At 45.2% G+C, this 12,605-nt stretch overlaps 1 protein-coding gene across 1 annotated transcript in view; it reads left to right on the plus strand.

The window, feature by feature from the left end:
- LOC130195454 (protein kinase C-binding protein NELL2-like) overlaps positions 1–12,605 on the plus strand; it is an 80,909-nt gene that overhangs the window by 60,726 nt on the left and 7,578 nt on the right. The window contains exons 16-17 of the mRNA XM_056416986.1: positions 10,539–10,679; positions 12,096–12,289. Coding sequence (XP_056272961.1) covers positions 10,539–10,679; positions 12,096–12,289 — 335 coding nt within the window. The remainder of the gene's footprint in view (positions 1–10,538; positions 10,680–12,095; positions 12,290–12,605) is intronic.

Consider the following 12,605-nt stretch of genomic DNA (forward strand, 5'->3'; position numbering starts at 1 on the left):
CCACTTCATACCCTTTTTTTCTGGACACTGATTTGCTGCTTTTGCTCGAGACATTTCAGTCAAATCCGAGAAGCGTTGCCTCTTGTTTTTTTATTTGTAGGAAATTCAAAAAAAGGATTTTAGAAAAAGAACGAAAGAAAAGGAAAAAGAATTGGCGATCGAAATGTTTCCGTTTGAACGTTTTCCCAGGATTTCTTTGTTCACCTCCAATTTATTGCAGGTGAATTACATATTGTTTACGATGCTCACAACATTAAAACAATCCATTTCCTGTGGGGACCAGATGGCTCCAGCGCTGCAAGGGTTGGAAATGAATGTTTTAGTTTTTTTATCCGATTCATCGATTATTAAAATAATCGTTAGTTGCAGCCCTACGTCAATCTTCTCATCTCTTTCTCAGGAAAGTGAACGAGCATGACTCCAAAAGGGGTGAACTAGAAGTGAGCGATGTGTTCGACTGTTCTCGAAGAGGTTCTTATTTCCTCCATTCAAAGCGACTGAAGAAACATTCCTCATTCCTCCATGGTTGTCTCTTTCGTAAACACACCATGAGGAGAATACGGGGAGATTGGTGGCTCGGGGATCGGACTGGTTTTTTTTGTGGCTTCAACTCCGCTCATAATAATTGAGGCTGATTAGAATTGGAGGTACGAGGACGCCAAACTCAAACAAGCGCTCGCGCGCACGCCGACATCTCTCGCGCGCTCCTCCGTGCCTCCGGCGACGAGACGTTTGTCACCACAGCTGCCGCTTCGGTGCGCATCGCCCTCCTCCCTCTCACGATTGTGGCTTCCTCCCAATCTCGTCAGCTCAGTGACAGCCGCCGTCCTCATGTGCAATATTTCTCTTCAGGTTTCGTGGTCCCGGACCACCGTCGGGGGGGGGGGGGGGGGGCCGTGCTACAGGGAGAAAGCCTCTGGCGCCGTTTAGAGACGTCAGGAGTCCGTCTTATTGTCTCCTCGCGGCGTGACGGGAGCTCCCAGTGAGGCCAGAGTCTACTGGCGGAGCTCGACGAGACGCACGGAGGGTTAATGCACTGGTGGATGTGCTGCTCTGCTGGTGGGGAGGATGGGGTATAGGGAGGGGGGGGGGGGTGCCAGTTCAGGGAGAAGAGATGGAGACGTACGGAGAGAGTGACAGATGCACAATTCCAGAAGGGGGAGGGAAGAGAAGTAACAACCGGGGAGGGAGGGGCGAGAGGAGGTGGAGTGGAAAGGAAGAGACACAGATGTTGGGGGGGGGGGGGGGGTGACTGACAGATGCAGTGACGGAATGGGAAACGCGGAGAGAGGAGATGTCTGGCGAGAGGGCCAGAGGTCAGTGGGTTGTTCTCTGCCTTTTGGATGGCGGGATGAGGCCGGTGGAGTCGGTGCAGCAGGAGGAGGAGAAGCGGAGCGGGCTGCTGGATGAACATGGAAAAGCTTTCACTAAGTCTGGGCTCCCTGCCCCCAGAGCCCTGTGAGCTTTTAGAGGCCTCCTCAGGGACTCCGGCACTTCTCCTGCTGCAACAGCCGACTGACGGCCTGTCATAAGACACCGAACAGGAGTTCGTCAAGGTGCACACACACACACACACACACACACACACACATTTACGTGTGAGAAGGCGGCGAACAGTTTGCCGATCGTCCCAATTTATTCTGTAGTACGCCGGTGTGTTGCGGTGTGTGTGTAATAGTTTGTGCCCAATTATGAGGATGCGTGTTAATGTGTTTTCAGGTTTGAGCTCTGCTTGTGACTGTGTGTGTGTGTGTGTGTGTGCGCGTTTGGTGGCTTGTCATTACCATTCATGGGGGATGGATGGGGAGGGACAGACAGACAGAGTGGAGAACTCTGACACGTCATGAATTATGCAGCACACAGCTGCGGCAGGGCGCATACGCTGCAGTCGTGGATTTGAATGTACGCAGCCGTGTAACGTGTGCCCCTGAACATGCCGCATAGTCGATGTGGTAACTTCGGGCTGGCTCCGTTCCTTGTATGGCTAAGATGAGAGATGGGCAAATGCTGCAGTGTTAATTAATTTAATACTGCTTTTTTTTCAGAAGAAAGAGCTGCCATTTTCTTCCTTTGGAGGAATCCAGATAGTTTGCCTCCTCTGAGGATGTTTCAGAGTGAAAACTAAATGTCTGTTAAAGCCTGCGATGGTTCTTTTTGAACCGACACGCGTTTCTAATGCCAGCCAGAACGAGTGAGGTCATTATTTTGTGTGATTTGATTACTTACCTGTTAATTTATTATTTTTCTGATGTGGTAGAATCAACTTGTGTTGTTGACGTGGCTGTAAATCTTATTTTGTCGTTTCATTCGGGTTCGTGTTGCAGCGAATATCTTTTGCTTTTGACATTTACTTGGTTTCAGAGAAGCAAAGTTGCCACCATTTTGTAGACGCAAAAGATACATAAACATGAAACGCATACTTTAAAACAGGCGAAAGAGAACCACTGAGCACATCATGTAAATGTAGTCTAGTCAACAAATTCAAATTATGTGGATCATTTTTATAAACATATCACTAAAATCAAGAAAGGGAGATATTGAAAGAGAGAAAAAGATCAGGAAAAGTGGCAGGATGAGATTAATATAATATTAAAGGCATAGGTTTAGGCAATGTAAATAAAACATATTTTACTTCAACTTTTGTTGTCATAACATATCTTTACACCTCTGTCCAATGTAGTCATCACTGTGAAGGTTGTTCTAGATGTCTTTACACAAGCTGCTTTTGCATAACCGATAAAGAAGAGGCATTGGAAATTCTGAGAACATGCGCAAGTCATGGCCATTCGATGCAAATCAACGATTTTCTAAAAATGCCCTTGAAAAGCGGGTTAAAGAAAATCTTCTTTTCCGCAGTAATTTCCATTTTCCATTTCTATTTTTTTTTCTCGCCTCGAGGGCCATTTATTTAACCCTTGTGTTGCCTTCGGGTCATTTTGACCCGAATCAATATTACACCCTCCCCCCGCCTTTGGGTCATTTAGACCCGATTCAATGTTTCACCCTCCTGTTACCTTTATATTTACTAACATATTTTACCCTTTGGGTTCAATTTGACGCCAGCAATTAAAACCTCCAGAAAATTATTAGAATTAATATTGTTTTCCAAGTTTAAGTGTGAGGTACTTTATGTTTGTTTGTTGACTACCGAAAGAACACCGACATTAAACATTGAATGGGGTCAAATTAATCCTAAGGCGGGGGGAGGGTGTAATATTGATTCGGGTCAAAGTGACCCGAAGGCAACACAAGGGTTAAGTATTGGTTCAAGACATTCACTCATGTTGCATAAAACACCACAATCACAGTCGTCTTGATAACGGCAAAGACAAAATTATAAAATAAAGCCAAACCGTAAAAAGGCTCTCAGCGAATCGCGTCACGGTTTCACCTGAAAGCAAAGTAAGCGGGGCGAAGTTGTAATCTTAAGAGTCTTAGGAGTTACGACGCTTTTATGAGATACCTCGCAAGTGTAAGAAGATTCACAACGAGGGTTTTTACGATCATCTCAGCTTTGACATGCTTTTAGGAAACAGACCCCAGGACTGTAAAGATTTTCTACCAGCCGCTAAATAATTGGACCTAACATCTGTAAACAACGCCTTCTCAGATGTGTGTTTATTGACTGCATCGCTGAAGTGTTTCTATGAGAAGAATGGGGAGATAGCATGTGTATCTTCCCCTCAAAAATTCAGCTCATTATCTGCTCCTTTCGAGCCCCCATGAGCTTGTTAGGGTGCTCCGCCACCAGTTAAAATGTTCCGTGGCGACGCTGTCAGCTCTATAACTAATGGCCATCCCCTGCTGCCATTGGCTGGCCTCTTGCAGTGGGCTGCTTCAGGGAGAAGAGCATTTGATCAGACCCCGTGGATGGACACCTCTCCCTTTCATCCGTCCTCACAAGGACTTTTAATCATCGAATCACAGCGAGGCCGGTTGAGCATCGGCGGTGATCTTTAAGGACGAGGAGAAAGAGATAAAAGATGTTTTATGTTCCACGTTAATGACGCACTTTAGTTCTGTGACTCCTACACGCTCCGGAAGGGGCGATGTTTTTTTCTTTTCGAGAGCACCATCAGAGACCCCGAGGGTGTTACTCCTACACTGTAAATCCACTTCCTTATCGGGAAGAAAAAGAAGCCGTGATCGTACAGCAGCTCGCTTCTCCGTCCGAGGGGATAACTGTGATTGAGAGATGTAAGTAAGTAAGTCAAGTTTATTTATATTGCAGATAAAGTGTCACAAAGTGCAGTACAGTAGTCAATTAAAACCATTTGTCAACTAGAACGGGCACTCGGTAGAGCGCATACCTTCGCCGCAGCCACATTTTGGCATTAGTTGCATGCCAATTGGATAAAAATTGGTAAAAAGAAGATGTTGACCTTTTCATGACCTTGACCTTTGACCCGATCGATCCCAAAATATAATCAAATGGTCCCCGGGTCATAACCAATCATCCCACCAAATTTCATGCGATTCAAAGAAGATGTTGACCTTTTCATGACCTTGACCTTGACCTTTGACCTGATTCATCCCAAAATCTAATCAAATGGTCCCCGGATAACAACCAATCATCCCACCAAATTTCATGCGATTCGGTTTAATACTTTTTGAGTTATGCGAGTAACACGCATACAAATAAATAAATAAATAAATACACGTCGATCAAAACATAACCTTTTCAATGTGAAGGTAATAACAGGGGCCAACACGTTGAAACAGTTATAAGAGCAAAAGTAAAATACACAGTAAAAGATGGTGCAGTAAAAAACGCAATTAGAACAATAAATAGACAATAACAAAAAAAGCAGGCCATAGAATATTTAATTTAACCAAATGCCAGTGTAAACAGGTATGTTTTGAGATGATACTGTTGAATGTGAAAACCTTCGGGGTGCAGGAGAGCAGTCCACACCGTCGGTGCTTCTGCCTCAAAAGCTCGGTCACCACGAGTTTTAAGGTGAGTGTGTGGTACTGACGGAAGGTTCTGGAGGTTGGATCTGAGACGGCGGGCCGTTGGATCTGAGACGGCGGGCCGTTGAATACGGGTGAAGTAAAGAGCGGAGCGTTTTGTTTACGTGAGCAAAATGTCTCCTGTTCATCAGAGCTTCCATATTCAATGAGTCGTCAAAACCTTTTTCTTTAACTCTGCGCTCTTTGAGGAAAGATGAAGAACGATACGAGGAAAGTTTGAAGAGGACGTAAGGTAGAGAAACAGTTGGTAAGTGAAGGACGCGGAGGGAATTTAACTATTGGGTAACACGTAGCAGATGAGAGGAGATGAGACGAGAGGAAAAGAGATTCATTATGAGAAAATGAAACGGGGAAAAATAGCAGAGTGGAAGAATATGGAGAGGCGGATGGGAGGAGACGAGCGGAGGGCCAGTGAGGTCATGAGGAAGCTTTGAAGGCGCTGAGAGGCGGATGCGGAGCAGCGAGGTCACGCTGGCTTATTGACGAGGACCGAGAGGCGAACAGGGCCAGACAAACAATTTGTTCCCTCAGACCTCATTTACATTGATGTCGAGCTCCAGGAAGCCGGTCGGAGTGTAAGACAAACACACAGACTCGACGGGTGCAAAAAACAAAAACAAATCAGGAGTAACTGAAACAACAGACAGACAAAGAATCAGACAGCCGGAGTCACCCGAGCGTGAAGATAAGTACAGGTAGTCACGGGGAATGTGATTCGAGATGAAGGTCGGCTGCACGGGGGCAGAAAAGTCACAACGTGTATTACACAATAGTAACAAAAAAAACAAAAAAACATCCCAACCTCGTCATAGTCGAAATCTCCCCTCGGCGCCACCCACCCGCTCGCCTCTCAGGCACAGGTAGGGAATATTTAAAACCGTATTAATTTTGTTGTTTGCGCTCCTTGACAGCTCCCATGATGCATCGCTGCAGCTCTCCCTCCTTTGCTTCACGATTTACCCACATGGCCCGGGGGGGGGGAATCCCGTGCCTGTTGAAGCTCAAGCGGCTTGTTTAAGCATAGTGGTTATGTATTCGTTGTTTATTTACAGACAACCTCACAAAGCCCTCACTCCATCACCCCTAATTAGCGTGTCTTAATTAGGCCCCGCTGTCGCCGGGGAGAACGCGATACCTGCTGCGTCTACCTGAATGACTCGTCTCCCAGGGATACCGTTGCCACACCGGACATCTACGTAGCTTTAAAGGCCAATGGAAATCAAACGGCTCTTTTATTCTCTCCCCTCCGCTGCAGCGGACATGTCTTCCCTGTACATTAAATGTCCTGCGCTCTCTTTTGAGCATTTTTTACCTTCGCATTGAAAATGCGGAAGGTTATGTTTTGATCGCCGCGTATTTATTTGTATGCGTGTTATTCGCCTAACTCAAAAAGTATTAAACCGAATCGCATGGAATTTGGTGGGATGATTGGTTATTATCCGGGGACCATTTGATTAGATTTTGGGATCGATCGAGTCAAAGGTCAAGGTCATGAAAAGGTCAAAATCTTCTTGAATCGCATGGAATTTGGTGGGATGATTGGTTATTATCCGGGGACCATTTGATTAGATTTTGGGATCAATCGGGTCAAAGGTCAAGGTCATGGAAAGGTCAAAATCTTCTTTTTACCATAGCGCCGTCAATTTGTATCCAATTGGCATGAAACTAATGCCAACATGTTCATAATTCAATGCCCAATCTTGTGATATGCGAAGGTATGCGCTCTACCGAGTGCCCATTCTAGTTTTCAATATATTTGTTGTTTTCGTAGTGGAATCCATCTCTCCAGTTTCTCTGTCGGTGGGTACATTCTGCACTGGGAACATATTCTTGCAGGCTTGATGGCTAATTAGGGAGAAAACTGTAGGAAGTTGAAGTGAAAATGTGGGAGAAATCTTCTCGGTTCTTCTCTTTCCAAAAAAACCCACATTAATATCTTTCGTTTGCCTTGAGCGAGAAAACAATCAGTTCTCATTCCTGACTGACGGGGCAACAGTCACATGTTTACCGGCTCCAGTGATGACAACATGACACCATGAACTCTCCTTTAATCTCATTCAATCTCCCAGGGCGCTTCGAGATTAAAACGGCATTACATCCAGAAACACAAGCAACGGTGTATTTAAACTCACTTCTACATCGTTTTCACCGCAACGATCAGTTCACAAACGATCTCAACTCAAGGGTGTGGAGGAACCTCCCGGCGATGGAGAGGGATTGCGTCGTGTGTGCGCTCGCAGCGAGCGATTGTTCACGAGGCTTGTTTTCAATTCGCCGTGATTACTCATCCACTCTCCCACTCAAGTGCTCGCAGATATGGATTTGCGTTTTTTAGTGTCTGTTTCATCTTCAGGAACCCAGCGTGTAACTCAATTCTCCTCCGGTTCCATGATGATGATTGATGACTTGAGTTCGCTCGTTCTCTTAATGAAGACTGAGGACCAGTGACAATCGCTCACTTACGCTGTCCTGTACGTTAAAGAGCAGGGGATCTGCGATCCATTTCGCACGTGCCGATAAAAGCTTTGTTCGCGTTCACATCGACTCGAGAGGTGCCGCGGCCTTTTTCTCGGCCGTCGGTGCAAACGTGATCCGACGCGACCAATTCGGCTGATTTCTAAATCCATTCGTTGGTAAACGGCTTCCGACTGAACGGCGGAGGGGAGGGTTTGAATGACGACCCCCGGATGCCGCTGTCAATCAGAGGAGGACCGGGGGGGGGAAGAGCAGATAACTGCACTAAACCAGCTAGGAAGCTAGGAAGCGAGCTCAAAGTGGAGAGAGGTTGGAGGGAGTGAGGACGATGAAAGGGAAGGATGAAGACAAGAGGAAGAGGATGGGCCAGACTAAAGTCTACACTCTGCCTCCTTTCTGCTCAAAGAGAGACAACTGCAGAGAGTTTGCCGGATAGACGGGCGAAGTGAAAGAAAAAAGGGGAACGCATGGAGAGGCGAAGGCAGAGCATGAGGAAGGAGGAAGAGGAGGAGGAGGAGGAGGAGATGGCCGAGTGGCATAATAAGCCCAGGAGGGTGCAGAAAGACCCACTACTTGTTCCTGCACGTTGTCCTCAGAAAGCTGGCTTAATAGAGCCCTTGATTCCAGGCTGCCACTCAGGATAACGAGTATAGGCTAACTGCAGTCCCTCCTCCTCCCCCTCCTCCTCCTCATCCACCTCCCTTTGTGTAGGTGTTTCTGTTTTCAGTCGGCAAGATAACTCCAACATAAACATCCATCCGTGGCCTTGACCTCTCCGGGGGGGGGGGGGGGTAGATTCAGAAAAGGCAGATTTGTATCGTTTTATTTGTATTTTTTCTTCTTAAAGAAAAACATGACCTGCTTCAAGCAAGTGAAGATACTGTGGCATCCACATCTGCGAGTCACCCGAAGCCGGAGCGTCATGCATGATTCAGTAGAGACGGAGCTTTCGGGCGTCAACGTTGATGATTTAATGACTGTGATCTTCCATTATTATTTACGCCAGGGGATAAAAGAGAAGGCGAGACTCTGGGAAGCATGTTGTATCCGTGCGGTACCTCACACGTTCAGTCTTGTCAAGTCCGAGGTGCGCCAACGTGGAGTTTCGTCGTCCTGAGAGAAAAAAAAGCGCCGGCGCACTTTAGCTGCTGGTTTGACAGCGGCGCTGAGAAGCAACGAGCCGTAATTGGAGCTGACAGTTTGGGTAAAAAGAGGAAAGCTGAATCTTTTTGCTGGGGCTGTAACCCTCTGTTGCCAAGAGAAGTCAGGTTTCTAAAACACCTGAATGGAAATCGCATGAAAATATCTATTTGCATATTATTTTTTCCCTTCACCATCGTTGCTGTTATAAATAGTATCCGACTGCTCGCGACTTTGAAACGGCATCTTTAAGTCTTATGCGGGAGAAAAGATCCAAACTAATTCAGCGTCGTCGTTTTTTATAAGCGGGCAGACCTCATGCAGCTTTTCCCTTCACTGAAATTCACAGGCAGCAAAGAGATCGTTGGATGTTTCAGTGGGGAGAGCTCATATCTCTTTTATTTTTTTGGACATAGGCTTTGTTCAGAGGATCTGATATAGACTTGTAATTTTAAAGCAGTGTCCTTTTGACCCAGCATTGCTGACCTAAGGGGAAACAGGAGGTGCTCTCCTCTCACCAAACTCATGTGACGTCATTAGTCAAATTTGAGCTTTTGCTTCAAAGTCTGCCACTTCGAAAAAGAAAGCTTTGGAAGACATGGGTAGGGTTTGTTTTTTTAAGCAAACCTGCTTCTCAGACAAATGCGGGTCTTCTTCTTTTTTCTTAATTGATAAGGCCGTAAACGGCAGGACATTTCATCATCAGTTAATCTGCTGCAGAAATTCTATGAAAAGGCTGTGGGCTCATGAGCCAATAGATCTTAATCCCATTACCTCCTGGGCGGTGGGGGACCGCGGGCCCCTCTGTCGCTCTGTGGGGGATACTGTTGCAGGCAGATGTGGAGAAGGTCAGACGCGGCACACTGCCATATTAATAATGAGAGCAGAGCATCATGCATCATGCGCACACACAAACAAACATCACAGGCCATACAGACACATTTAATCACGGTGCATGTCTGGGCCCAACACATTTAGCACCACTGTTTAATGACAGGCTTTATTTCCTCTCTTTTTTGTGTGGGCCCGGCCCTCAGTTTAATTAAATGTTCGCTGAAATATCAGAGCGATCCGTCTCTCTGTTTGTTATTATGCTCATTGTTGGAAATGATATTAGATTTATTCTTGGTCGAGGTTTGCAGAAAAGTTGCCCGGCGCCTTGTGGAAATAAAAAGGGGCTGGATGTTTGATGCTGGATGTTGGATGTTGGATGCTTGATGTTGGATGTTGGATGCTGGATGTTGGATGCTGAATGTTGGCCCGTTGTAAACAGAAACGGGGAGCGAGAGAGTCAAAAAAGAGGAGCGGAGTGGAAGAAAACAGAATCCATCGAGGAGCATGTAATCAAAGTCTTTTATTAAAGACAAGAGCTGAAGGAGGAGGCAGAGTCAAGGATATTTCTAAGTGGAGCTGTGTGAAAACAAACATGAGCTCCATCTATTGACAACCGCCCACAGGATGTGTTAGAAGCTGCGTTAAAGCCCTTTGATGAGCTTCTCCGCACGTCACCTCATATTAACTCCTATTGTCCGAGTAAAGTTCAGTAAAAGAGTACACACACACACACACACACACACTTCAGAATCGGCACGTGTTGGAGGATTAGACCGTGTTTGATTTTTCATTCTTATTTTAACTGGCATTTTAACAAAAAAGTACAAGCCCTTTAAATCTCTGGTCTCTAAGAATAGGCTTGTTATTTTAGATTCATTATTTCCCGGCTATCTTTTATTGATACAGATGTCCTTCTATGCGACTGTGCTTGATCAATGACGCCGATGGACGAGATTCCCTCAAACGCTAGACACGTTGATGTGGCAATTATAATTCAGTCAGTGTTGAAAATGCCTGTGGGGCAGGAATGGAGCTCAATGTCCGCTGCAAAGACCATATTTTGGAACCAAGAAGATACCAACTGTCCATGGATGTGTTATTATTCTCCTTTTCAGATATTGACGAGTGTGCGGACGGCTTTGTCGAGTGTGATGGTAAATCCACTTGTGTCAACTTGCCCGGCTGGTACCACTGTGAGTGCCGTGACGGCTACCATGACAACGGCTTGTTTTCCGCCAGTGGGGAATCGTGCGTAGGTGAGTGGTCCACCTCAAATAAATACAATTATGGTGGAAAAAAAGGTTTCTTTTTTATTGCCCTTTCAGGATTGCAACTTGGATAAATCAGAGGAGTAACTTGTTTTTTTTCTCTTTCTATAAGGAACAACAACATTCACTCGTGAGTTCATTACGTGTAAAACGTGATATGTTGTCAATCTTTTTGTAGCACATCCCCATACATGTTGATTAAGTTTAAATGTACATTTGTAAATTAACTTTTGATTCAAATTGGACGAAGAATCCTCAACATGACAATGTCACATCACTTCTGATTTTAAAGTTCTTAGACTCAAATGATGTTTACATTTTGGGTCATAGATTTTAGCATTGTAAGAATATGACTGTTTTGGGGTCTTATAGCTCCCACAATGACATTTTACTAGAAAACACACACTTTATTTTGCATTAAATGGCCCCTGACTTTACATATTAGATTAAAAAAATATATTTTCTTTGGTTTCTAGATTTAAGATTGAGAGATTAGAGAAGTCAGCCGTTAATGAAACAGAACTTTGTTGATGTGAGTAACTCTCAGTTTTTGTTTCGTCACACTCCTGTCCATCTTTGTGTGATTGGGTAGGTGTGTAATTATCGGTGTGTTTTCCTCCCAGGCTGACAGTTAGCTTGCAGCCTGTTCATTTTCTGTAACATTCTCTCTGATGCAGCCTGTCAGGAGAAGTGTCACCTGTCAGAATGGAAACCCTCCATCTCCAGCAACATCGAAGCATTGCCTGTAACAATCGCAGCGCCGCTCGACTCGTTGACCCCCTCTTGCCTGTCAGTGTGATTTTGGCAGAGGCAGTAAAAAAAATGTTTTAAAGCACATTAGTGGCGCTCTCAAAAACAAAACAACAAAATTCCTGCCCGGGATTCATAAAGCAAAGTTATATAATCACCAAAAGAAGGATTCTGGTTACATTACAGTCGTATACTGTATCTTACTCCCGAGATCTGAACTTTTTTTTTGTTGCTATATTTTACAGCTGCATTAGAGCTGCAACTTACGGGTGCATAGAGCAAGAGGAACAAGATTATTATTATTTTTTCTTTGGTTTATTTGATAAAGGACAGTGCACATTAATACATATATTTCTCTAAATGTGCCAGAGTTATCCAAGAGGCTATTTCTCATCTGTAGAAGAGAGGCAGATGTCATAAAACAAACCTAAAAACATAAGATTACATAATACATATACAATGTTTGTAATGTAATGTACATTCTGTAACAGGACATGTGCTCTTTTACCTTGTCTCCATGTTGTTGGTGCAAATGTCACGGGGCTTGTAATAATAATAAAAAATGTAAATCCTCATTTCCACAAGCCACGCATGAACTGTGGTTCAGCACTGAGCATATGTATGATGTCATCATTTGTGTTCCGCTCCCGGCAGATATTAATGAATGCAAATCGGGGAGGAACACCTGTGCCAACGACACCGTGTGCTTCAACTTGGACGGAGGCTACGACTGCCGGTGCCCTCACGGCCACAACTGCACCGGTGACTGTATCCATGACAACAAGGTCAAGCACAGTGGGCAGATCTGGGTGCTGGACAGCGATAGGTGCTCCGTGTGCTCCTGCCAGGTAAGGAACAGAAGGGTGATGGGCATGTAGATCAGAGAGGGGGTGGAGACGGACACACAGAGAGAAGCCAATGGCAGCGGTGGATGGACTGACTGGAATAGAGATGGACAAGTGGAGAGATGGATGAGAAATACAAAAAAGATGGAGAGGCAGATAGAAGATGTGCCCAGTGCCACAGAGAGTTGAGTAATGGTGTTCCCTCTCTCCGTTACTGCGTGTGCACCAGACTGCTCTAGGATTACGTTTTCCGCTCTTTGTTTGTTCTCTCTCGGCTATTTTAGTGTCGAAAAACTAAGAATAACCAACGATTCCTCCC

This window comes from Pseudoliparis swirei, chromosome 6, assembly GCF_029220125.1.
Source record: "Pseudoliparis swirei isolate HS2019 ecotype Mariana Trench chromosome 6, NWPU_hadal_v1, whole genome shotgun sequence".
Classification (NCBI taxonomy): Eukaryota; Metazoa; Chordata; class Actinopteri; order Perciformes; family Liparidae; genus Pseudoliparis; species Pseudoliparis swirei.